The 24,234-nt window shown below is 40.3% G+C and overlaps 1 protein-coding gene across 2 annotated transcripts in view; it reads left to right on the top strand.

Annotated features, from left to right (window-relative positions):
* The window catches only part of flrt2 (fibronectin leucine rich transmembrane protein 2), a 42,758-nt gene extending 25,327 nt beyond the window's left edge, over positions 1 to 17,431 (top strand). The window contains exons 1-2 of one of the 2 annotated variants that reach the window (XM_086019771.1): positions 12,334 to 12,787; positions 14,878 to 17,431. In XM_086019771.1, coding sequence (XP_085875897.1) covers positions 15,317 to 17,299 — 1,983 coding nt within the window. In that variant the 5' untranslated portion in view covers positions 12,334 to 12,787; positions 14,878 to 15,316 and the 3' untranslated portion in view covers positions 17,300 to 17,431. Of the gene's footprint in view, positions 1 to 12,333; positions 12,788 to 14,877 lie in introns of those variants that run through there. The other variant, XM_086019772.1, reaches the window with a different exon arrangement.
* Positions 17,432 to 24,234: the final 6,803 nt, after the last annotated feature.

Here is a 24,234-nt window from a genome sequence, read left to right as displayed (position 1 = left end):
ATGCCTTGCCCAGGTGCTCCTCGTTGTCTCGTCAGTTTGTTTGAGTTCCCTGCTGTCTTTCTGTCTTTGTTGACTCATTGTGTTTGCTGCTTCTGTTTCTGTCACTGTCAGTCACAGTTTCCTTGAGTCATGTCTGTTTTTCCTTTTGTAGTTTGTTCTTACCCAGTTTATGGTTTGTTACTTTGAATCTCATCTTTGCTCTTCTGAAATTAAATTCTTTTGTTGAGAGCAGTCCTACCTTTCCTCCCTGCTTCTTCGCATTTGGATCCCAACCATGCAAAATCCAAACACATTAACCAATACCCTGCCATGACAGAGATTTATCCCATTGAAACTATGTACAGCGGAGTCTGAATTTAATGGACAAAAAGGGGAGAAGAATCCATTAAAACCATTTGTCCGTTCATTTGAAACGGTTGTTTTTCATGGCCTGAAAACAGCCAGTACAGTACAAAATTGTTGTAAATAATCAATCTAAAAATACTTACTTTCAAACATTGTTGTGGTGAACTAATACTGCAGTGAAAATGCATATAGTAGGGCCTCAAAGTAGTAATTACTTGAAGCCATGGAACTCCGAAGCAGTGCTAGCGGTTCCAGACTCCAAATTCTACACTTTAGAAATTGCTCCAAACACGGCAATCTGCAGATTATGAGGATTTTGCAATTGAACCTTTTCTCTGTATTAAATATAAAATACCTATGGAAGGAAAGAAAAACAATGCCATCTGCAGGACCAATCCCCTAATGCAGAGTCATCACTAAAGTCCAGGGGGGGAAGATAATAGCCATATGTGATTCGTTTACAAAAGTGCCTTTCAAGGAATTTGCGCACGGTTGCAGACGTCTGGTTTGGGCCTTGCGCCACCTGATCGTGACAGAAAGAGAGGTCTTCTGCTCTTCTGGGATACGGGCTTTGAAAAGAGATGCCTTTTTAATCGATTTGCTTTTACATTGTCACTCGCACCGAAGTCATCCCTTTGACTCCCCTCCTCCTCCTCCCACACTCTTTGTTCTTCCTCTTCACAAGACAAGAGACAAGGCGAGATGAGGCTAAACAAGGCAGTCTTGATTCATCCGAAGCACCCTGATAGGAGCGCTAATTCTCAAGCGGGCGTCCACCAAGAGACAGCCTTAGGATGTTTTGTCAGACTGTTTCCAAACTGGGGCGATGTGCTGTGGTAGTAAGTGAAAACAAAAGTGAGGGAGTCGGGGGCTCAGAGTAACCACGGTGACCAGATGGAACCGCAGATTGTTGCAAGGGGGGGCTAACTGCCTCAGCAAAACCATATGGGTCAAAAGTACCATTAAAAAAAAAAAAGATTTTCTTTTTCACGACATGGTAAGCAGGACTGGAGGATCCTGCATACAAAAGATAAAGTTCGAAGTTAAAAGAAAAAGGAGAAAATCCAGCAGCTTCATCCGCATATGTGTGTCTGCAGGGCATTCTGTTTCATGAGGAGTTATATTTCGACGTGTGAGCGCAATTCCAAACGAGCTAATGTACACACGCCAAGTTTTAATACCACAAAGCATTAAGTTACAGACAACTTGGCAGGGTTAATGCTATGGAGCTGATTGTGACTAGAAGAAATAACAAAAGAAATCATGATGATGATGATGATGAATTAACGACAGGAAAGAAACCAAAGCCTGAGATCAGGCATTTGAATTATGACACCCCAAAAGAAAAGACAAGTAGTGCCATCAGCATAGAGAAGGATTAAACACTATATCTTAGCCGTGTCTGAAAGAATAATTGTTGTTGTAGCTGTCTGTTGGGAAGCGCTTTCACCTGGTTGCTGATGTAATCTGGATTTATCCGACTTCCTGTCTCATCTTGCAACAGGGGATTTTTCAATCTGAGTGTCAACGTGGGGACTTAGATAGGTAATACAGACCTGCAACATACTGCTACCCACAATGCAAGACGTTGCCGCGGAGGAACTCTAAAGCTGCAAGTTATTTCAAGTGAATCTAATAAAGGGAATGACCTCAGAAAATCAGTCTGTAATGGATAATCCAACCAGTGATGATGATGATAATAATGACAGAAGCACTAATCATGCATTTTTATACATGCAAAACTCCGAATTAAAAGTGACAATTTTTAAATAGCATTGTTTAAACCACCGACTTATTTTTACTAATTAAAATACAGCAATTAATAAGCCTCTCGAGTCATGTGAGTGTAAATTGCTGTGAGAGGTTCTCCACTCAGAACTAATTTGAAAACATGCAATAATAAATCAACAGTGAGGAGAAGGTGTCAGAAGAGAAAAGGTTCAAGGGGTTGTGGTGTATGGCGGCTCAGGCCTCAGTTAATTAGTTGGAGGGGAAAGCTGATGATAAACATAGATTGCCGTTATAAGAACAGGCAGGGCCTTCTAACAGCTGTCTGCAGCTTTTAAGCATGATGAAATCAGTAAGTGCCTGGCACCATTGTGTCGCCTAGCCAGATTTCTTGTTTAGTGATAGAAGGGCTTTATAAAGACGGAAGTCAACCCAAACATTTTTTTTCCGGAATATGTTCTATGCGGGCCCATTAGTTGAAATACAACATTCTGATTAATATTGCGTTTGCGGGATAAAAATTAATCCACACGTTTTTAGCCATCTCTGGGGGCGGCCATTTTGTCACCTCTGTCGACTGAAGATGACATCAAAGTTGATCAGGGCCAATCATGGCTCGCCTGTTTTCTGAAGCTGAGCCATGATTGGCTGTTATCTGAGCCCTGAGCAACTTCAATATCATCTTCAGTCGACAGAAGTGACAAAATGGCCACCCCCTGAGCTAGCTAGAAACGGGTGGATTTCTCATATTCCGCAAAGGCAATATTAATCCGAATGCCGTGTTTAGACTAGTGGGCCTTTACAGAACATATTCTGTAAAAAAATATGTTTGGGTTGACAGATACATGTTAATCTACCAGCTATTTATCCATGCATGTAATAACATACAATGTCTGATGTGCACATTAGTAGCATTAGTGGCCAAAGTAGACATCACAAATTATGTATAACTGTAGTTAAGACCCCACCATGCCGCGAAGCTACAATAAAATAAAACTGGTTATTTACTAATTAGCATATCATCATTGAGTCTTATTTCTCAGAGGCAAGCTAGTAATTTAACAGTACATTTTGTGAAATAACTGGGGAGAGGGCAGTTTTTGCAGGGTAAGGCAGAGTGTGTGAGTGGCAACCGCAAGTGTGTAGTAGCATCATTTATTAATTTATTTTTAATTTTCACACACATAAAATAAATTCATTGTTTTTCAGCCACAATCCTCATTTTTCCTTTAAGAACATTTGAGCCCCTTTAAAAAAAAAAACACCATCATGAGTTCAGTTTGATAAATGCAAGTGAGGATGCGGCGGTTATTCAGCTTAGGAGTGAAATGACTCACGGATTACAGTTTTTATACAGTAAAGCCTGGAAGGCAGCAGTCGCCCTTCCACCCACCCAGAAGACTTCCTCTTTGCTCGAGTCAGGAGAGGAAATTGAGCCCAGATGTGACTTCAAACAAAAGAAAAGCTACAGGGATAGGAGGTGGGATCAGGCCCATCTTTCTCGTGACCCAGAGACCTGCTCCTTCCTGGCATCTGTCTATTTACCTCCTCCTCTAGATTGTCTATTGTGAGTTGCAGTCCATCGGGTGCTTTTCTGGCTCTTCAATACTGTACTTTCACCAAATAAGGAACAACCGCCAAAGAATCTCCCATCTTTCACTCTTGTGCGGCATTCATTTTCTTCTAGATCGGTGGCTAAATATAGGTAAAATGACGACACTCCACATAAGTGCTGTGATTAGACATTTGAAAAATGGTGAGCCATTAGGAATCATCTGAAACGGAATTTTAAAAAAAGAGGCAACATGAAAAATTGGTCCCTCCGCTCTTAAATTGCATTTTAGTCTTCACAATACAGCTCTCTAGGGACTTTTTGTTTCCAGGTGTTTCACAATGTTTGAAAATTCCTGTTTTGTTTTACAGCAGTTGTTCTGACAGTGTCTTCACTCAGACCCAGAATAGGCCCATAAATCTTTTTTTAGCATCGGAAATGGAGCACTTTTTCATCCAGGTAGTCAAAACAGACCTTTATTATGAGCGTTTCGATATTTGCGTCTTTGGTATCCAGATCGTGATCGTCCTTTTTGGCAGTGAAAATTACAAACCTTTCGGCTTAAAATAATGAATGCAACTGCAGCACAGTCTCCGTGATGTGGTATTTTTCACTGATTGCAGTGCTTAAAAATGTATTAAGCACATTTGAAATGTACAAAAAAAAGTCCTCTTAGAACATGATTTTTTTTTTTTTTTTCTGGAACTGTACTACTTGGTTACAGAGATCTGCAAAGGAAAGCAGTGGTTGTTTCAGAGAATAATATCCAATATAATTAGTTATTGTGGTTCTCGGGGTCTGGAACTGACAGAAATGGGCACGCTACCCTATTTTGCTGGTCCGTACTCAGTCTGTGGCCTGGGCACCTTTCCGTCATTGTCCCTCCGTCCTTATTCATAAAAATAATCCTCCTCAGTCCTCCTCCTTATAAAGGGTTTCCGTCCTTACATTCTCTCTCTCAGAGGTGGAATGATTCACGAAACCCGGTTCAGTATGCGCTGATTCTTCAATCAATTATGTCTCGTATGGTTTGAATTATTATTCATCAATATTATTGTTATTCTATTATTATTTATATTATTATTTTGGTTTTCTATCTATGTTGCCACCATATAATGACAGGCATAACAAATAAATGCTATTCAATTGGATGGCAAAAGGCACAACCAGCCTTTGTATCCACCTGTTGTCATCATGAAGCCCAGATTTCACAAACATTTACATTTAGTATATTTGTGACTAAACTGGGACAAGATAATTATTTCAGTATGTATGATTTTTATTGGTGTTAGATTTATTGTGAGGTAAAATATGTAAACTAGGTGTCATCGTGAGAGGTTGGAAGACACTGATGTTTCATTTCTCTCCTAAATAGATGCTCAAGTTATTTGCTCAAGTCGTATATGATACGCATAGGCTACGATGTGTCATAATTCATATTCAGTGGAGATAGAGGAGTGATTATTGTGTATTATTGCTATCTCCCTGATAATAATCATATCTGAATGAGCTCCGCTCTCGTATAAACTAACTTCCTTATCTCTTCATTCATTGGACATGAACACACACAATTCTCATCGTTTTGACTCTAAACATCACGACAGTGGATTTGAAATAAAACAACTAAGATGTGCTTTAACTTCAGACTCTCAGCTTTAATTTGAGAGTATTGACATCCAAATCAGGTAACTGGTGTTGGAAATATAATAGTGTATGTATATATTTCCCAGTTCTTAACTATGATGGCCGGCTAGTTGCATGTAGTGTTGTGTCATTCGCGAACGATTCGTTAAAAAAGAACGAATCTTTTCAGTGAATGGGTCATTGAAAAGATTCGATTCCTTCAGGGATTTGTTCTTTTCTCAGTTCGTTTGAGCTCAGCCACGTGCATGTCGTCAACCTTCGCGAAAAAACAATCAGCATCCAGCGTCAGATGGCGGAGGGATATTACCGAACACACTGCCACGCTATGGGCGTTCACAAAGGGGTCAGTGTGGTAACTTCCCGTTCGCGATGGATTCAGTGAGTGAACATGCTGCCATTTCCCGTTCACGGACGATTCAGTGAGAGAATGTGCCATCATTTCCCGTTCACAAACGAATGATTCGGTGAACAAATCTTTTGAACGATTCCTTTGGATGAACTCATCCTAATGATTCAGTTCACTGAAAAGAACGGTTATGCCCATCACTAGTCGTATGCTAGCATTGCATATCCATGGGTTAAAAACATCTCAGTCATGAGCAAAAATTTTCAGCAGGTTGTAATTCCAAGTCATCCGTTTTGTGTACCAATCGACCTTATATTGGACATATAATGACTCGCTAGTGTCATTATGAATCCAACTGGAAAAGCCGCCCTACTGCACTATAACTAGCTGCCGCGTCGGTCGATCAATCCAACTTGGAATAGGTTTTATTCCGCTAAAATGTTAGATCATGGCATTTCCAATTGTAGTATATCAACTAATTGCTCTTGAAATTGTTTCAAAATCTGAACAAAGGGCAATGAGCATCTGGAATATATTGTGTTTGTTCTTATTGGTTCCACTGCATCAATTAGTATGTGAAAATCATACGCTGGTGATATGTTCTGTCGGTAGATCCTTTGAGGTTTATTTTGTTTGCGGAGATGTAAAACTCAGCACCAAATGGCCAATGTATGTGCATTGCCTGACAATTACTGCGTGTGTTGCTAAGCAGCCAGCTTAGGTATTAAATCTTAGGAAGACAAGGATGACTTTGGCGCCTCATGTCAAAAATGCCAGTAATCCACAATCCTCTCTTCCTGTCCTCTTTTAAGCCATTTCAGCTCCATTGCCTTTCCCTTCGAAACTACCACACCAACACCTCCCCCTGTGTGTTTTCCCCATCCCTCACCCCTCCCTCTACTGAACTACAGGGGCTTGCTTGTTGTCAAGTGTTTTTACAGGCTGGCTTTAGCATAGGGCAGAACTCTGTCAGGACTATCTTGCAGTATAACTCGCAGGCTGCCTTCACTATAATTCCATGCAAATGATTCAGCCTTCAGAAAAGGCCCCCCGAAAATTGTGAGAGAATAATGAATACAGTTTTGTGTATACATACAGAACGTGTCTTCATAAGACAGTTTAGAAGGAAATTGCACAAAATTGCAGTTATGGCTGTTTTTACTATTTGGAACATGACCATCTTCGTGGGCACGTAGATAGTGGAGTGACACATGCAGCTCCCTTACATGCAGACGGTACAGTTATGATTTCTGTCCAGTGCCTGAATACCCAGTCACTCGGCCCCAAGCCCAGATAAATGGAAGGATCAGGAAGAGCATCTAGCATCAAATCTATGCCAGACAAATCATCCGAGTGACTCGCTGTGGGGACACCTGAAGGGAAAAGCCGAAAGTCACATCCATCAGTGTGCATATTACACGTACGCATTTGAGAGAAAAATATATTCTAAACTTATATTTTTGCTGAAAATATTGTAATGAGCACCAAATAAAGTTGTAAAAAAAACAGGTTTTAGTGTCGGAGCGAAAGCGCCTGTGCAGTAAAATAAGTCTGAGTGTTTTCCATGAGTAAAATTCAGTCAGTGCTCTCTTTGGGGGAAACATACTGTGACATTAGATGCATGAATATCGCTAATCGATGGGGGTAAACATAATTACATCGCCTTAGAAATTAATGAAAACATTGATCGGCAGTCTAAAGTTCCATCCATTTTTTTTATACCGCTTATCCACACGAGGGTTGCGGGTGAGCCGGAGCTTATCCCAGCTGTCTTGGGGTGAGAGGCGGGTTACCTCATAAATTGGTCGGCAGCCAATTGCAAGACGCATCCATGCATAAAAACATTCTCACCTATAGGCAAAGTTGAATCTTAAATGCATGTTTTCGGAATGTAGGAGAAAACCAGAGTATCCGGAAGGCAAGAGCCCGGATTTGAATCCGCAACCTCAGAACTGCGAGGCGGATATGCAAGACAACCCTATAATCAGCATATTGTTCTTTTAAAGTCGCTGAAATCTCAAAAGCAAATTCCTTCGTTACACTAGCATATCTTCAGCGGAGTGCAATTCTGCTACAATTTCCCACAGTTTGCAAAGTAAAAGATACGTGCTATTCTTTCGGGGGTTTCTACTTTTCTTGTAACACTAATTTGGCTGGCACCTTTTGAAGTGCTATTGCAATGTCCAGATATAAATGAATGCAGAGAGGAATTTGATAAGCTAATGATGTCTCTCGGGAAGGTAATGAATTCAACCAAGGGATAAACATATCTGCACATCTAAGATGACTTTTCCCCCCTTTCTCTGCCCTCCGTGCAGACAGTTTGGAGCGGAGCGGACGAACATCAGCTTTTCATGTGTGTTGGGTTCATGTGTATCTGCCGTTTTATCAAGGTGCAGAAGCATGCAGAGTAAATATGCCACACCAAAGCTCTCCAGGCGCCACACCAAAGCTCTCCAGGCGCAGGAAAGAAAGGGAATTTCCACTGAAATTACACAGAAGTTATTGACTGAGGGAAAAAAAAAAAAAAACTCTAGTGTTTGTGACATATGGTTCTCACACTTAAAACTGTCAACAATTCAAATCTTGTACTGTTTTTTTTAACTGCTTTTGCACAGAGATCAATATTAATCTTGTATTAACCCACTTATGGCAGAACTCACATGGCACTTTGTCAACAACACTTTCTGTTTGCCTTAAACTTAGTCATGAGCAGGGAGAAAGAAACAGGTGGAAGTGTTAAGATCATAGACTGGATTTCGACTGCAAGTACCCAATTTTCTGTCTATACTTTCTGTATTTTTAGTTTTAGTTAATCACCTGCACACAGATCCACAACTGATGTATACAACTAAATTTAGCAGCATTAGGCAGCAACAGCACACAAAAAATATAACGTAAATAAAAATAGACATTAGATACAGCTGGTGGTATTGATGAGGGGTTAGAGTTCTTCAATATGGATAACGTTGGCAATACAAATGTGAGCGTGTTTCATGTTTTAAACAGGATTATGAATTCATAACATGTCAACACCATTATAGAAATAAGGCGGTATTCAGAAAACTGTCAACAATCTGCTAATTGTTGTTGATTTAAATTCGGCCATGTTTTAGTTACTCACGATGGGTAATGGCTTTTGAGTGTCTACCAAAGAAAGACATTCAAGCTCCATTTTGTTCACATGCTAAAGAAAGACACCATAGATACTACATAAAGATCATAGCGGCCTACTGCGAGCTTGTCCATCAAGGCAAAAATAAAAATAGACTGTTTCCTCTAAATTTATGCTATCAATAATTCATACGGGGAGCAGAAGCTCCTTTTGATAAAGGAATTGAATTTAGAACACGGCTTCTACAGCCATGCATGACAGCTGAAATTAAGCACGATAAGGCAAACACTGACACTGACCAAAATTGTCTCAGTATCAAGATTCAGATTTCGATACTATGCCTGCAAAAAATACCATGATACCAATACTGAAGTGATAAATGGCAAGTATCTAAAATGTCAGTAAATGCCATTGAACAAATACCAAAACAAACAGGTAACAAAACATGAAGCCGGAAATTCTTAGCATTTTTATTCATTCCAAACTACGCTTGCAATTTAAAAGAGGATGCATGATTTGTCGGTACACTCTTGAAGAGATGTACACAGGTTTGGGAAAGTCATAGGGATCTATTTTCTGTTCAGAGCTGTCCAACTGTGCATGAACGAAAAATGGCGCTCCACTACCTTTTTAACACAAATTACAAGCCGAATGATACTGATATAAATGTGTATACTGTATTTTCACTTTTGGCAGATGAAGCTATTACTTATTTGTTCAGTCTAACTGAGCGGCTTTCACCAACTGTTCAACAACACATTACGTTGTCTTCAAATATTTAGACAAGTGTGTGTTTTCCTTTTCCAAATCGCCCCCGCATGGGGATGACCTCTGAGGATGTAAAAGCGTTTAAAAATGCCTTGTTGCGCATAGACAAAAGCTGTGCTCGGTGTTCTTCTGAATCGTGTAAGTCACTGACGGTGTAGTAGTCACCCACCTGACTTCTTTGCAAGCAGTGTGGGTTCACTTCACATTTAGCGTCTCAATATGTGCCTTTGATTGACTGGTGACTTGTCAAGGGTGAGTGTGTCTTTCAGCCAATGTCAGATAAAACAAACAGGCTCCAGCTCCTGTAACCCACAGCAGGATAGCATATAGAAAATATAAGAATTGTTTGGTTTCCCCCCCCATCAATAAAATGATAATCTCTTAAAATGATAATCAGAGAAAAATAACTTTTAAATAACTATCATTTTTCATCTTCGCGAGAGGAAAATGTTGAAGCCCTGTTAACATGTTATACCAATTGCACATATTCTTAAATTATATTTGTTATTATTATATTACATGTTATTATTATATTATATTTGTTTATATATATATATATATATATATATATATGTTTTTGCAAAATTCAAAATCTCTTGGCTCACTAACAATTTTAAGAAATAGTAATTTAGTAATGTAATACTTAAATGTTTGTTTAATTTTTTACATTTTACAAAATTTTGGTGGTCTGTCATTCGTCATAGGTCAGCGGCCTGGGTACCCGTCCGTCTTTTGTCAGTCTGTTATTTTTCGTGACGAACGGAATCGTCAGTCCGTCAATCCATCAGTCAGTCTGTCATCTAAATCCGACAGTTAGTCCGTCAAAAATCAGTTGGTTGGTCCCTCCAAAATAACGTCAGAAAAAACGGACATCCGCCAGTACGGACTAACGGAATGCTAACTAATCTGACGGAATGCCACCTCTGGCAATTTCACATTTGATGGGTGGGCAGGCACTTCAGACAATAGTAAACAGCCAAATTTCCACAATACAGCATGTCCCCTGTAATATACATCATTAATACAAACATGTTTTGTTATATACTTTGGTAACATTAAATAAAACGCCAAATTAATTTTTATAAATTATCCACTGGTTTACATAGGTTTACCGTGAACAGACACTTGAAGTCCAAGTCAAGGCAGGAATGTGGGAGAGCACATGTAAAACATGCAAAATTCACACAGGCTTGAGCAGCAGAATTCAAACTAGACTAATCGATTGTGAGGCAGATGGGATAACCACAACCATATGATGCTACCTGGTCTGAATTTACTTCAAGAAAAGTTACCACATCACCTCCGGAGAAATGTTTTTTAGTCAGTGTCAACATTGTTTCCATTTTACAGGGCTTTTTTAACATTACCATCTTGACAACAGCTTGTGTCTGTTTCCTTTCTTTGTTATTATTTGTGTTTGGGCGGGAAAAAAGCCCATAGTGTTTGTCAGGTCTGTGTTTTATTTGTGTTTGTTGTGTATTCTGTGAAAAAATCTTCACTGCCAACAAACACACATGCTCAGCCTCACCTGTCACGGCTCTGCCCCACACTGTTAAGAACCAGTGAACTAACCCAAGACCGATGTACGCATTTAATTTGTGTATTTATCCTACAAAGAATTGTTAACAGCACCAAAAGATGTGGAACATCACTGACTCAAAAGAGTTCAACATCTTTCACATCACAAACACTAAAGAGTTCACAATTAACGTCACTAACATAAAATAGTACATATTTACCATCCATAATAACATGGGCACCAAAAAGTTTACCATCGTTGACGTCACAGATGTGATAGCATAACGTAAAATCCATTTTTCATGTCCATGAACTTACTCTGAACTTGCTTTCATATTGCGTAAACATGCACAACTTCATTTCTCTCTTCACCAAAGATGATGAATGACGCGCACACAAGCCACACATGCCCTCAAGTTGACTAAACCACTTTTGGCTGAAAGATTATATGTTGCTTGGATTGTATTCTACTTGAAAAACAGCAATGTTTTATGTAGTCAGTGGAGCCATTGATAGAAATACTGAGGAAAAATTACATCTACTTATCTGGCAATTTTCATACCAATGGTAAATTGTGAAAACATAAAAAAAGGATGAGTCTTGTCTTACATGTGGAATATAATATGATATTTAACATGTACCGAAAGAAATGAATTTTTTTTATGATCTAAGGGACAAAGTCCATTTGTTCAATTAAGTAATTTTTTAAAACTAATTAATTCTAATTCCCCTAGATAATGTCCAACAATTGGGTGGCTATGTGCACTGAAGTTTGCATCTGACTTCTCAAATTCAGATGAAAGCATGCAATTTCATAAGAAAATTATTGCATGTCTTTGCGAAATGCATATTAAATAGGCCATCATCGCAATATATTTTTCAATATATTGTGCAGCATATAGGCCTATGCATGTGTCTATTGATATGGTTATGGTATGGTGCACAATGCACACATATTTAATAAGACTGATTTCACGGAAAATGGGTGTTAAACTGAAAAAGTTTGGAGGATTAATTGATGCAAAGAAAAACCCTTTAGTGGAGTTTTGTATTAGACACGTCAATTAAAATGCAAATGAGTGCACACATCATGGTTTAGGTATAGGCTGGGGCAAATGGCATGTAGTTTAGTGTTTGGAGAGACAAACTATTTCCTGCAGTGTGAGGGTAGCAGGGAGGTGGCTCACAGCTATTACGGGGATGCTGGGGCATATGCATTCTTTATTCGTAGTAGGGGAGGGTCGGACGGGAGAGAGAGAGAGAGGGCGGAGGGAGAAAGAAAGAGAGAGAGAGAGAGAGAGAGAGAGCGAGAGAGAGAGACGCAAGGCGCGCACACGTCGCACTATCTAACTGGATCTATCTAAGAAAACAACTCCGGGGAAGTCTTGCGCGAGACACACTAAAGTGGAAGTTGATCCCCACTAAAAGAGCGCACCGGGCGGACCAAGCCAGCTGTCATGGCCCGTGGCAAACCAGGCGGCGGTCACTTCCACGAGCGGGTCCTCGCAGTTCTACTTGAGTGGACGGGGAGCAGTGGGAGCTGCGATCGTCGTCCTGTATTGTGCCGCCCTCGCTCTGCGTTGAGTTAAAGCAGCTGGCAACACACGACGAAAGTAAGGATAGAGGCGGTGGCGTAAAATATGCTGCGACGACGCTCGATCGGAACATCCTGACGGACCTTTACGCACGAGCATCCAGCAGGACTGCGTGTGAGGAAGCAGAAAAGTTAAACGCAGTAGCGGCTTGGGGGACGGATAACGACTCAGCAAAGGTATACCGTCGTCATCAGCAATGCTAGGAAAATAATTGGCAGTAATTGACCAGTAATCATAATTTAACTTTACAAGTGAATGGACATTAAGTCAAACGCACGATGGAGGGGAGAGGGCACAGTAGGATCTCTGCAAAAACAAAATATATGTAGGCCTAATAGATTTATTTAAATGCTGTTTTTTTTTTTTTTATGAATTAATGTATTTTTTTTCCCACCACCCCATTTTAAGCGAATTGAAGATTACTACTCCGAAAGCGCACCGGTTTCGGCTGAATGGAAATTACACTCTCTATGCACCTCACGCCTTTCAACTGCTTTTCGAAATATTCCATCCGAATGAACACCACTCACTGAGCAACCTTTGAAGTATGCCTGATCTGCCTCTTATCGCCTCTTAAATACCTTCGCCGTTTTCAACTTTTAATTGCGTTTCTCCCAGCAAATCCACTTCTAATCCGATTGTCCTGACCACGTATCAGAGCGTTCATCTGGAGGTGAGAATATGTGCTCACTAGCCTGGAAATTTAATAAGAGAGGGATAGAACATTGATGGGAGGGATTTTATTTTATTTTTTTCTAACCCAAAACGATTATATCCATTCCCATATCAAAGTAATGCTTCTCAGTAACTTCTGTTTTAATAATAGTTGGTATGTGTTTGGAGTGTTTATGATTGCAGCAATAATATGGATGGAATTGCCTTGTGCTGCTGTGTGTGCTGCTGTAGAAGCACGTTTTATCGCCTCCCGTGGTTGCTTACTCTCCCCACTGCTTATTTGATTAAATGTAGTAGCGCCTTCAATTTAGAAAAGTAGATCACAGATACACATCTGTCTAAGGTCGTTGTTTTTTTTGTACAGCCATCCCACCAATCACCTCTCTCTCAGAGAATTTAAACCTATATCATTTCCACTTCATCAAACAGTAAGGTTCTCTCCCGTGCGTAACGTAATAAATAATAGTAAAACAAATAATGGAATTATCATTCAATATCAGGCGGCCAATTGGCTTGCAAATGGTCAAATGCATCATAATGCAACTCTTGGCCATTCGTGTGTTTAACATTCACCCCATACTTCCGTTAATTGTGTGTTATCCATCAATGACTCTGGGTGGAGCTTCAGTAAAGCTGAAAGCAACCGATGACAACAAGAATCTTTCAATCATATATGGGGAGAGAGAATATTTGATGGGTCATAAAACTTCGAATAATGCATCCGTGGTCCTCTAATGCAGTGGCCTTGTGCTTGACTGGAAACCACTCCACTGTAAAAAGTAGCCTGTTGGATGGAAATACTAAATTATTTTTGCAATCCTATTCCATTTGACAACTTGTGTATGTCAATGGAGTGAGAGGTGGAACTGGTGTGTGAGGGGGTGTGCGTGGGTGTGTGTGTGTGTGTGTGTGTGTACCTCATTGGTCTTTGTTTGCTCCTCACCTGAAATTCCATTATTCACACCCTTAAAATTTGGAGTGTGATGAAAGTGCAGTATGGGCTAAGCATAATAATAATAATATTAATACGATCCTCTTAAGCCACTGGCAAAACATCAACCGCAGTTTACTCTAAGCGTGAGTGTGTTTACTAATCTGTTCTGGACAAAAAGGCAGTACTTATTTTTCTGTCCATGTATAGGATTTACACTCTATATACATAACATTTCTTCAATGTCGCGTTTTAAAACCAAGCAGCACGGATCTTTCTGCCAAACTGCAAATCCAAGTGTGTGTGTGTGTGTGTGTGTGTGTGTGCACGGTTGTTGATCTCTGTTCCCTCTCTTGACAGAGTGCGAAGGGACAAAACCCTCCTTTATGTCTGTGATACCGGATATGCAAGAGCTCTTCTGCATATTTATCAGATGGTTTAACGTTATTTTCAAATCAGTCAGTGCATAAATTGACATCAGGGTGAAAAATGTGTTTGTCGCTCGTGTCGTTCTGTTCTGTCATAACAAAGAGTGAGTTTGAAAAAGATGCAGTTCGTATTCCTGTGTGCTTGTTTGTCGCTGAGAGGAAGAAGGGGATATGGTGTGGGGTAGTGACCAGGCCACCCTGAAAATACTAGCGTTTCTTTGTTCTTCCACAGGTCTCTGATTCCAAATGTCACCCTCCTTGGACTCTGCCCCAGTCGGGGAACAGCAGCAGTGTGTGACGGACAGGCGGACGGAGCCTGCGGTGGCTCTCTGCCGCGTGTCTTCAAACTGGCCCTGGATGAGCTCTGCGTGGCGCAACCAGTGAAGAGTCCTGCGATGGTCTGACATCTCAGCATGGATGGAGTCAGTCAAAGGACCGGCCACCACTAATGACACCATTGCTCTTCAGTCGAGGACTAGCATTGACAGGATTACTCCCACGTTATCCTGATCATTTCCCAGCAACCAATATCACTACCAGACTCTCCATGGTGGACTTTTTAAAAATGTAATATTTGCTGGATTATTCCATTATTTATATCTTTGTTTTACTCCCTTCCGGTTAGTTTTTGTAGTTGTTTTCCTCATTTCCTTTTTTTTCTACTTTCAACGATGGAGTTTCTGGCTGGACCCTGGAATAAGGATTGGACTTCATTCTTACAATTTTGGTTGACTGTAATCCTAAGCCTTCAAATGCAATTCAGCCCAGGTGCCTCTTGCCCAGAAGAGTGTCGTTGTGACAAATTATTTGTGTACTGCAACGAACGCAGCCTGACATCTGTGCCTCTGGGGATACAGGAAGGCTACAATGTCCTTTACCTGCATAACAACCAGATCAACAATGCTGGCTTCCCTATGGAACTTCACAATCTGGCATCCGTGGAGACTGTGTATCTTTATGGCAACCAGCTTGATGAGTTTCCCATCAATCTGCCCAAAAACACCAGAGTACTGCATCTACAGGAGAACAATATTCAAACAATCTCCAGGGCAGCCCTAGCACAGTTGACTCGATTAGAGGAGTTGCACCTTGATGACAACTCCATCTCCACAGTGGGGGTGGAAGAAGGGGCCTTTAGGGAGGCGCTAAGCCTCAAACTCCTCTTCCTCACCAAGAACCACTTAAGCAGTGTTCCCATTGGCCTCCCAGAGGACTTGAAAGAGCTACGACTGGACGAGAATAGAATCGCAAACATTGCAGAGGAGGCCTTCCAGAACGTGACGCGTCTACAGCGCCTCCTGCTGGACGGGAACCTGCTGACGGATGAGGGCATTGCGCCGGGGACCTTCCAGGAATTGGCCAGCCTCCGAGAACTGGCACTGGCCCGCAACTCGCTCACCTTCCCCCCTCCGCTTTTACCTAGCCAGTCACTGGTCAAACTCAGCCTGCAGGAGAACCAAATAGACCAGATCCCAATAGCGGCTTTTGCCGAGTTAAATCGACTGGAGAAGTTGGATATTTCCAGCAACCAACTTCAGACTCTTACGCAGGGTGTATTTGACAGCCTGTCAAGCTTAAGGCATCTCATTGTGCGAAATAACCCATGGCGCTGTGACTGTGCGGTGAAATGGGTGGTGGTGTGGCTCAAGTCATTGCCTTCCTCCATAAATGCCCGAGGGTTCGTGTGTCAGAGTCCCGACAGGGTGCGGGGTATGGCAATCCGTGAGCTCACGTTGGATATTATTGAATGTCCAGTCGATGTTGACCAACCACCATGGCCTACACTTCGCTCTACACCTCCTCCTCCGCCCACCACCTCCCCACTTACCACCACCATCCCTACTCTTGGAACCACATCCATTCCTGACTACTTTGACTCACCTTCTCCACCCGTTCCCCCGATATATCACAATCCTCCTGGGCCCCTGCCTCCTTATGAGGACCCCCTTCAGATTTCTTTCCATGTGGTAAACTCTTCTAGTATAGAGGTGAGCTGGGCTTCCTATTTCACCGTCACAGCCTACAAAGTCACCTGGGTTAAACGGGGCCAAAGCCAAATAAACGAAGGGATGCAGGAAAGGACGGTGAACGGGGGCCAACGACATATCAGCCTCACCAACCTGGAGCCCCGGTCTGTCTACCGGATCTGTGTGCACGTTTTGGACACTCATAACTCCTACAGGCCCGGAGAGGATACAATATGCTCTGAGGCCAGGACCAAGTCAGCCTTTCCAACTAAGTCTCCTGGTTCAGGACAAACTCCGAAAGAGAGTGTGAATTCCACATTGTTAATGGCTGGCATCATAGGCGGAGTGGTGCTTATCATCTTAGTAACACTGCTTAGCCTGTTTTGTTGGCACATGCACCGGAAGAGCCGGTCAGCTTCGACCAAGTGGAAATACAACCGAGGCCGCAGAAAAGATGACTACTGCGAGGCTGGAACCAAGAAGGATAACTCCATTCTTGAAATGACTGAAACTAGTTTCCAGATAGTGGCGCTGAACAACGAGCAGCTGCTCAAGGGAGATTTCCGCATTCAACCCATCTACACACCCAATGGGGGGATTGGCTTTAGGGACTGTCACCTCAGCAACAATAGCTTAGCATACTGCAAGAGCAGCAACGTTCCGAGTACAGAGTTTTGCCACACGTGATGCCGTGGCAAATATCGCAGTGGCACACCCACAAACTCCAGAAATCATTGACGAAACATACAATACACACATACACTGTTTGTGTGGACAATAGCAGAAAAAATATAAACAAAAAAATTTAGTGACATATAACTGTACTATGTATATATATATATATATATATATATATATATATATATATGTACATATGTATGTATATATATATATGTACATATATATGTATATATATACATATACATATATATGTATATATATACATATACATACATATATATGTATATATATACACATATATATATATATATATATATAGATAGATAGATATATTTATATCTATATATAGATATATATATATATATATATATATACATATCTATAGCTATATATATCTATATATATATTTCCAAGTTCTGTCTATGATGTAATTTATACTGTGGATAATAATGTGGAATTCTCTGCTATCTTTTGTATTAATAGAAGAAGGAGATCCAAGTGTTTCTTTTGTATAAACAGCAGGGTTTTGAAAGTTGTTTTAATGGTCAATACTGTACATGAACACAGATTTGTACAATCACGGCAACCTGGGTGTAGCTCTGGCAAATGCTGTCAGCCTTGGATAAAGTTGGGAACTTTGAGGGCTGGGATCCTTTGCTAACCACAGAAGTAAAAAAACAAAAAAACGAATGTCCTTTTTGCGCTTTTGAGACACAAAACCTTTCCAAGTATGCATCAAAATTGTCGACACACAAAAGCGGCACTAATTAGTGCGCTGTACAAAAGAGCACTACTAGTAACATGTTCAAGAAATCGAAGTGCACTTTCCTATTCAAACAATAGTGGCACTCGCTTGTGAGGTATTTTAGAAGAGGTATGATTGGATTATTTCCTCGCAGAGAAATCCTAAAAGTGCCTTTAACTGTAAAATCGTCTGTGCTCTATTTGTTTATAGCCGAGCCAAGATGAGCCCTTTTAAGATGAGGCACTTTTAAGGGAAACTCTGAAATAAGATTTGTCATCTTCTGCTCACTATTATTTGGGGGCAACTTGATTAACAAGAACATAAAAAGCAACAAAGAATATTTGCCCTTGATGGAGCGCATGAATGCGCCGAGACTCAAAAGATTGGTCCCCCCCCCCCTCTTCCCCTCTTGTTTTAGCAAGTGAGGCCACAAGGGGGCAGGTTCTCTCAGCATAGTTGTGGAACAGTGAGCACGAGGCAGACAGGGAAGGGGAAACAAAGCCACACAGATCACTTTACCGCCACCATCCCCTCAAACTCCGTAACCCAGATGACATTACTCCGCTCAAACAGCATTGTTACCGCGTTATTGCTCACCGAGGTTTTCTTTAATGATGTGGAATCATTTCAAACTAATTGTTGTCTTCCGGAAAGTGCTCATCGTGCTTCATCACTCACCCTTTTGATTATGTTCGTGAAACGTTGTGTTTATTTTCCACCTGTGCGTTTCATGGCGTTAGGATTGAAAGGGTTTCCACCCACCATCTTCCAATTCTCTCCTTCTGCTGTCTGCCTCCCTGTCCCCGTCCCGATATCCCCGATCCCAGCATGTGCTCAATTAAAGCAGTTTCCCTTGTGCCCTTCAGCTCACGGACTGAGGCAGCGGCGCTTTGCATGCGATGTGCCAGCGAGAGGTCTTCATTATGCACTTCTTAAGAAGACTCTATTTGATTTGACATCATTTTATTTTGAGGGGGCCAAGCTTAAAGAGTTCCCACCCTCGGCCTCTCTGCTTCCCCACCCCCTGTACTGATAATCCTCCACCAAAAGAGGGAGAAAATATGTACACTTTACTTTCACTCGGCTGCACCCGGCTCACGCTGCGCAAGAGTGTGTTAACTCTTTGTGAGGCGCACACCTTCACCCGCTCATGGGAGGAAAGGGCTCATAGTCTATGGATTGTATATTTAAACTACAAGACTTTCACAGCTCAATTATTAAATCTGTTTAAGATGTCATATTGTGCTCTTATGTAAAAAAAGTATCACACAATAGTTTATCTTAGTCAGAACTGAGTTTTTCCTCATTCAACCAAAGCTATCTCTTGTTCCGTGCAATGGGCTCAATAAGATTGAATCTAATCAAGGCTAATCTTTTGAATTGTGGCTAATCATTCGAGATTTAATCAAGAATTGACTCCCATTATACCTGCTCAGATTTTGGCAGTGAGTTGAGCTGCGGTTATTTGTCCAAAACAAGTTTATTTATAACTATTTTAAACTAAATATAGCACAATAGACACTTAAATTGTCTGATGTTTGTATTTATTTTACATTTGGTTTACGTTCAGCAGTTTCTTCTGTGGTTATCAAAGCATCTCCACTTTATGTTGAACCTTTTCTATTAATATCAACATATCAGCGCACCCAGAAAATGTACCAAGTGTTCCTGACCTGCCCTGCTTTAACAATCATAAAGCATAGCTGACTAAGCACTGAACCAACAGTTTATTGTGTAGTTTGCTCAACTTGCTGCACCCACTGACCGTAATATCCTGCACGTAAGCAACAGAGCGTTTTCACCCTTGGGTTCTTGTCTTGTTTAGAAATCGAAATCGACAATTTCATCTGGTTTCTCTTGCGGAGACGTACAGTATATTTGCCTTACCTTTTTATGCAGGATTGAATGATGATGAGGAAGAATATAGACAGACCACAGGATGAGACGTAAGGAGACAGCAACAAGAATGCCCGAATGAAAGCACATTTACCCGGCCTTGATGGCGACAATAACGGTGCCAATTGGAACAACACTGCTAAGCACGACACACATACGCACTCACTAGCAATTGAGTGTTTTCATCCAGACTGCCAGACCTTCAGCGCTCTTACACGGTGTGGTTAATGAGTCAACAGGGCTGGGAAAGCGTTTTAGTGGTTGTTTTGCAAGTATGCATTACTCCTCATTTAATACACGGTTACGGCACTTAACATAATGCTGAGACCACTGGAATTAAACGAAAAGGAATGCAGACTGACCTCAAGTATTGGTTTGTGCTGTTTTAATTTTGATCCGATTGGGTATACAACTTTTTAAAAAAAACAAAATAAAAACACTTCCTGTTGGCAAATTTTTCACCGCAGATATACTGTTTATCAACAAGTGGCACAAATTTGTTGATCTTTGCATGTGGTACCTTCATTACTTTTAATTTTGTTCATGGATGTCCAAGTTAAAAGTATATTTTACAGCAATCGTCCACCCAGTGCTTGTGATACGGAGCATCTAGAAAACCTGATTTTAGCTGCAAAATTGACAGTGCATGTAAAATGGCGACACATTGATCACGTTAGAAGACCCACACCGAGATGTTTCTTCGGAACCAAAGTTAAGAATTTCTGTTCTCATAATGAAATGTTGATGTTGTTCCATGTATGTGCCTTGAGGTTGAACTTACAATGTAAAGTCCTTGAAACCTTTAAATGTTTTTGCACAAACTGTACATACTTAAGTGAAGTTTTTTTTTTTTTTTTTTTTTTTTGAAAATAAAAGAGCCATTGGATTTGAGCGCCCGGTTTTATTCCCAAGAAACAATCCCAACAGTGTCTATACAATAGTTAACATTCATATTTTGTATTTTTGTGCTGGTGAATGCCGACCTATTATGGGTCAGAGCGCCATAATTCGGGTCAGAGGATTGTAATGGAGCACATCATTTCAACTTTTTTTTTCTTTGGTAAGGGATGCTCAAGACACAGTATAGCCACCACAGCTTAGCACAAAGCTGGAGAAAATCCAGGCCACTACTCTTATGGCACAACTAAATCCGACAGTGAGCCTCCTCTATTCTTTGTAAACTATTAAAACAACCCAAAGAATCCACTGATACTTTCTCATAATACTGCATTTGATTAAACACTTTACAACCAGGACATTGGTATGATGCCCGAAATATTGAAATACTAAATATGAATACTGAAAATAAAAGTTTTTTGGGAAGCGAGAACTGTGGGTTTGGCTTTTTTTTTTTTTGTCATCAGAACAATGAAAACTTAAGCACGTGCCAACCACTGAACATTTATCAGGATTAAGTAACACAATCATCATTGTTGGGCACCTCGCATTTCCAAAACGTATTATTCAGGAAATTAACAAAAGAAAACAACAGCAGACACACACACACACATTTATGATATGGAGATATTCTACGTTCTAAAGCTATTTTTGGAACTTTAAACTGGTTAATAATCAGCCCCTTGTGAATAATGACCAAAATACGGATTTGAGGGAAAATATCAAACCGACCAATTGTTTTCATACTGTTGGTTTCCACCTGTACAGTGGACCTTCTAACACAAATCACAATCCATTCAGGGATAAAGGTCAACATATGATCGATCCTGTGTGTTTTCTTATCTTATCTTAGCTAAGAAATAGGAGTGCTGTCTGATCGGATTCCTATTCAATCCTCTCCCTGTTTTAGTTGTCACTGTCTTTTCATGTTTTTCAGATGGGTTGAAACTGTAAAATGAATTCCGTTGCTCTGTACCCGCGTCATGTGCAATGACAATAAATTTGATTCCATTCTATAAAGGGTTTGTATTTCAAAAATATTTTTTCCCATTGAAACCAATACAAGGGAATAACTCCAGGGTCAAACTGTGGCCAACGTATAAACCTCATTTACCGTACAGGCATTTTTGGGTAACATTTAAACATTCTTAAAATACTTTATTGATTATATATATATATATATATATTTTCAGTGTTTAATGTAAGTTCGGGGGATCCTTGGTTACAATGGAATTCCATTCTTACAATATTGATGTGACACAAATTTTAAAAATGTAAACCAGAAAAAACACTAACTCTCACTAATTTATCGTAGATGTCCTGTGAAAAACACTTATCTCCAATTTTGTAAACTTTTTTTAATTGTCACATTAATGCAATGTCTTGCAACATGGAAACACCATTCATATAAAAATAAGAAAAATTTAAAAAAAAATGGAGATAAGTGTTTTTCACATGATAGCAACGCTATGCTAACACAATAATTAAGTGAAAATTGCCATATATATATTGAAAAACTCTAGGCCATAGAGATAAAATGAGAAACTTGAGTAAAAAGGATTCCTTTTATGTAATCCTGTGCTTGGCGTGCACATGAAAGAGGTGTGAACTAGTTTACTGCATGCTTCATGTAAAAACAAAACATAGGCCGTGGAGAACATTGTAAACCCCCTGCACAAATTATCTAATATAGAGGATGCTTTTTTGGGGTGGGTTAGGTTTACATCAAAATGAGGTTTCATAATTCTACGCAGTATCCTCATTTCCCCAAATTTCAAGCGTAATCTCTCAAAGGGATGTGTTCTCTTTTAATTCCGTGATGTTTTAATCTTTCTGGGTGTATTGTGCTGCGAATTGATCACAAGCTGCACATCTGCTGGCACCTTTGCAACGCCAGCACACTTTGTAACTTCATCTTAATGAGTGTTCTGTTTTATCTAAGAGAGAGCGGCGATGTTTGCCATATTCCACATCACAGGAAGTAATAAAATGTGTATTTGCTGCTTTTGAAATGTTCTATGAACAGGTGTTAGCTCGAAGCAGATATCTTTTTGTCTTGACCTTTTATATGGTGGGGAAATTCATCAAACGATGCAATTTAGAGAAATGGTATTCAACATTCTCAAATGTGGACATCTGACACTGAAGAGGCTGCTTTAAAAGATTAACTCTGTTGTTCGTCAAATCTTTTAGTGGGTTGAGAAGCCTTTAATTACAACGTGAACACAGGTGAGGCCTCGGCCGCTATTTTCACTGCCAGGCTAATGGATGTCAGGACAGGGTCACCGCATTTCTCTCTCCATTTGCTGCCAACAGCAAATGCCACGGACATTAAGTCAATCAATTCAGTATCACCTTGCTCTCAGTTTACATAAAAATGAATCGTAGCTTTTCTCTTTGGCACAGAGGGAAATTAGTTCAGTGGGACATCTTTTCAGACTTACTTTCTGAACAGTAAAATATGTATGGTATCATTACAGTTGATTCCAATTCCATCCATCCATTTACTTTTGCTTATCTGGGGTCGGGTCACGGGGACAGCAGCTTTAACAGAAACCTACGAGCTAAGTTGCCTGATTAAGTACGGTTTACAGACCGCTATGGATATTGACAAAAATGGACATCGTTTTCCCTTGCCCGGACGCGGGTCACCGGAGCTAGGCCTGGAGGTGAGCTTGTTGCCGGGCGCCTGGTAGCCAAAGTGCACCCACTGTAGTCTATAATAATAATTGTATATTTGTTATTTACATTATTAATCCTTTTCCATTGATGTCATGGCTTTACTTAGCATTATTGACTGAGAAGGCCTGGAGTGTCACTAAATATGATTCCTTGCTAGATAAACATTTTCTGTAATAATTTCAAATACAGCAATCAGAAAAACAAAGTAGTTGTTTTACGCAAGCCCATTTTAAAACATTTTGAAAGCTGGTTGACATGACAACAGTGTTTCGGAGACAGAAATATTTTCAAACAATATGAACTATAACCCCATAAACCATTATCCGTGTTAAATTTCTAGTCTGTATGTACATGTACATCACAACCAAATTGTACACCACAGGGCTTTTGTGTTTGTGCTTTTAATTCTTTTGCAGTAAAGGGGATTGTGACTGAATCTTTGAATGGCATTACTAACTACTGGCACAGCAGTTTATGTTTGAGAATCAGTGTGAAATGAGATTGCTTTGACAACACTATTGTAAATAATTGACACGCAACAATTGAAAAGCATAAGAAATTAACTTGCATTTGTTTTTTATGTCATCGTTGATGTATAATATATAAGAATCGTTTTAAGATGTTATCCACTGACTTTATGACCAGAGCGAAACGTTTGCACGCTTTAGTGATTTGACATTCATTGTTTTTGAAACTTTTCTGGGAATTACTTTCTTTGGGC

This window comes from Filicampus tigris, chromosome 20 (genome assembly GCF_054856515.1).
Source record: "Filicampus tigris isolate MCC_2025a chromosome 20, RoL_Ftig_1.0, whole genome shotgun sequence".
Lineage (NCBI taxonomy): Eukaryota > Metazoa > Chordata > Actinopteri > Syngnathiformes > Syngnathidae > Filicampus > Filicampus tigris.
The sequence above is the reverse complement of the archived record's forward strand: the minus strand, read 5'-3'. Positions and strand labels throughout refer to the sequence as shown.